This window comes from Cucurbita maxima, unplaced genomic scaffold (assembly GCF_002738345.1).
Source record: "Cucurbita maxima cultivar Rimu unplaced genomic scaffold, Cmax_1.0 Cma_Scf00007, whole genome shotgun sequence".
NCBI classification, from domain to species: Eukaryota; Viridiplantae; Streptophyta; class Magnoliopsida; order Cucurbitales; family Cucurbitaceae; genus Cucurbita; species Cucurbita maxima.
The window spans coordinates 2,397,667-2,401,217 of NW_019272023.1; the positions used below are offsets into that span (position 1 = coordinate 2,397,667).

A 3,551-nucleotide genomic window follows, 5' to 3' on the forward strand; every position below is an offset into this window, starting at 1 on the left:
TTTTTTTTTTTTTTTTTTTTTTTTTGTGTAATGGAAGTTATAATTCGCAAAATTAAATGATTTTAAGTTCTCTAAAAATATTAAAATGACCATTTATTTTTTAAAAAATTGTTTATTATAATACTTTTAAATTAATAATTGAAATTTACTCCAACTAATTGACTCCATTTGAGGGAATTTAGTTAAAGAATATTTGGGGATTTAGTCAATGAGTCAAATGTTGACTTTTTTTTTTTTTTTTTTTTTTTTTTTTTTTTTTTTTTTTTTTTTTTTTTTTTTTTTTTTTTTTTTTTTTTTTTTTTGTCATNAAAAATTCGAATCATAATGGCAAAGCTAGGAAACTTCCTCCCGTTGGATGCGCGTCGTTCTCAAAACAAAAATAAAAAAATTAAATATCGAATTATTTTAATGAGAAATAGGCGATAATAATTTATACTATTTTACCATTGCATTAAATTACAGTGATTTCCAATAACGGAAGAAAAAAAAAAACTAAATATTAATTTCCAAAAAGAAAAAGAAAAGAAATTATCCATTCACTATCAGATAACCGCCTTCCACGACTCGAGAGTGGGAAAAGACGAAAATGTATCAAAATCCGACCCGATTGGGTCATTATTCGGCAACCCTAAATCCGGCCCAAAAGAGAGTGGGCCCAGCCCAGTTATATCAGATCCGTTCCCGGAGCTCTGCTGTTGATGGTGGTGGTGGTGGTTGAGTAGAAAGGCAGACGTGTCCAGCGTCGGGAGTCCAGCACTAGCACCGCCGCAGACGGCGAAACTGACAGTTGGTCTCTGCGGCTCCGGCTTCAGAACAGGGGGAATCTGGAGCTGCGTGTTACCAAATCGAACGCCGGTGACCTGCTGGACCATTTGACGGAAATTAGCCGGGTCCGCCGTGATAAACGTGGTGTGATTCTTCTTGGAGGCTCTAGACTTGCGCTTGGAAATCTTGCCTCGAGTAGGCGGAATTGAAGAAGTCATCGTCGTCGTCGTCGTCGTCGTCTGCCGTTTGGGGGCGGCGGAGTCTGGGTCGGAAGCGGCGGAAACAGTGGGGGTGGGATCGGCGGATTCAGGGGAGATGAGGTGGAGAAAGGAAGAGAAGGACTGGGAATCGGAGGGGAGAAGGGAAGTGTGGAGGGCTTTGGCCAGAGTTTGGGTTTCTCTAGAGAAGGGATCGGAATTCCATGGGTCCTGAAAGGTGGAGCGGAACGGCCATGGATCGAGGACGGTCGGGAAATTATCGGAGGACGCCATGGACGAGGAGTGGACAACAGAGTGAAGAAGAAAACAGAGGAAATGGAAGAAGGAAGGGGAGGGAAGAGACAGTATAAATAGGGCGGTAGAGAGAGAGAGAGAGATAAGAGAGAGAAAACGCGTCGTGGAAGGGAAAACGCGCGTGAGAATTACTTTTTTGTTCCGTACGTGTGAGAGAGAAAGAGAGCAAGTTTGTTACATTTTAACCATGGTTAGATTTGACCATGATTCAACTTTGGTTAATCATATGATTTTTTTTTAAAAAAAAATTGGAATTAGTCAAACACCACTCTTGTCCCGACACCCCCATTATTTGACACTTGTTCTAATTTATCTCAAAAATTCAAATTTTGCATATGGCTATAAACAAAAAGAATATCACAGCTTAAATATCATGTAACTCGAGGTAGGGGTAGAAAGAATTGACAATTAAAAATATATTTATTAACGGTAAAATTAGCATAGTCAACATGTGCTCGAAATTCAAGTCACATCTACGGTAAATGTTTTAAAAAATATGAAGAAATATATTTGAAAACAAATTAAGAGAATGGTAGAAAGCAACGAAAACATCACAGCTTAAATATCATATAATGAAGAATTAATTATTAAAAAAATATTTATTTGAACTTAATCCAAACAAAATAAGTTAAATAATATTTTTGTTAAGTAAAAATTAAATTATTATAAAATTTAAAATATAAATACAAAATTATTATACCAAAAAAAAACAATTATTAAGTAATTTTTATAAAAAGGAATATTCCTTTATAACATATGGAAAATATGTTTAACACATAATTCTACAAAATTCCTCCCTTTTATTATTATTAAAATGATATTGACAAATTACACCTAAGTTTCAACAAGGGAGAGTTCATATTATGTTTAGCACTAATTTAAAAATGTGTCACATCGTTATTTTGTGTATATCCATATAGATTTAGTTAATTATATATAATAATATGGGTTTTCGTTGAATCTAATTAATTTCCTTAAAATAAATATATATGGGTTTAGGGTATTCGCTGACACTGTTTGGTATCATTTGTACCAATCCACTTGTCTGATGACTTGGCTCTAATACCATTTGTAACAGCTCAAACTCATTACTAGCAAATATTGTCTATTCTTACCCATTATGTATTATTGGTAGCCTCATTGTTGAAACAATATGTCTTTAACTTCACAGACATTGACATCAAATACTAACGCACACAGCCTCATGGTGTATAGAAGCAACCCACGTGTTATGTTAAATAAGAGTTGGGTTGGGTTAGATTTTTTTTCTTTACGTTCGAGTTAGGTTAATTTTTTTAAAAACAAAAAATTCTGATTCACGAGTAAAATCTGTTTTAGTCTTGTCAGCTTGATCAACTCTCGAATAAATCAAATAAAATAAAGCGGGAAAAGAAAAAAGATTCGGTGGATGGGATTGGGATTGATGAATGGTGGGGTTAAGTTAGCTTTATAGCTGATGTTGTCTTCCCCAAATTACCCTTTTCTGCCAACCTTCCTTCCTACTTCCTCCAATTCTCTTCTTTACTTTTATTAGTGTTTTCGTAATACACTTACGTCGTTCCGAACAATTCAAACTCGAGCTAGCGTTTTGTACTCAAATGCATGATAGCTCGAGCTTATTGCCTCAAACAGATAGAGATACGATCATCGTTCATAACCTAAACAAATTCACTTAGAAAATCGTTACGAGCGAAATGGTCTCTAAATTCTCACTTGTTACATTCAGTTACGAAGATCTCTTCGTCCTAACACCTCAATTCTTGGTATAGTTCATTCCCTAACCGTCCAAACACAAACTGTAATATAAAAGAATTGAATCGTTAGCTCGGGAAAATTTTATTGAACTCCCATATAAATTTATTATCATAAATCGAGATTTATATTTTTTATTAGAAAAAAAAAAAAGCCTCAAAATATATTATTTATATTTGACCGCGTTGACCAGCCCACAGGCTGAGAAGCGTAGAAGAAACAGCTAGGGGTTTTCCAACATTCTAGAACACTTTATTTTTTAATAAAATAAAAACATAAAAATAACGCCGGCCATGACGTGGCTGCATACAGTAGCATGACAAAATGATGACGTAATGCAATAATTTAAAACAATAATAAAGAAAATTAACAAATAATATGAGTGTGATGTGTGGTATGGATGTGATTTGTGATGCTGATCCATATCCGTCTCTACTGGACCCGCCCGCACATTATCCCTACCCTTTCTCTCTAATTAAACATTATTTTAATTTTTTAAAAAAACTATCTAATAGAACTCTA

The 3,551-nt window shown here is 34.5% G+C and overlaps 2 protein-coding genes across 2 annotated transcripts in view; both read right to left on the reverse strand.

The window, feature by feature from the left end:
* The window catches only part of LOC111482323 (E3 ubiquitin-protein ligase At4g11680-like), a 22,340-nt gene extending 20,981 nt beyond the window's left edge, over nt 1–1,359 (reverse strand). Inside the window, exon 1 of the mRNA XM_023128053.1 lies at nt 1,345–1,359. The gene's annotated coding sequence lies outside the window, so the exon portion shown is untranslated. The remainder of the gene's footprint in view (nt 1–1,344) is intronic.
* LOC111482350 (calmodulin-binding protein 25-like) lies at nt 401–1,313 on the reverse strand. The gene has a single exon (XM_023128095.1). The coding sequence runs from the start codon at nt 1,254–1,256 to the stop codon at nt 543–545; it is 714 nt and encodes a 237-aa protein (XP_022983863.1). The 5' UTR covers nt 1,257–1,313; the 3' UTR covers nt 401–542.
* Nucleotides 1,360–3,551: the final 2,192 nt, after the last annotated feature.

What these genes read in the sequence shown, in the direction of transcription:
- LOC111482350 (XM_023128095.1), bottom strand. Translation starts at nt 1,256, where the DNA reads ATGGCGTCCTCCGATAATTTCCCGACCGTCCTCGATCCATGGCCGTTC.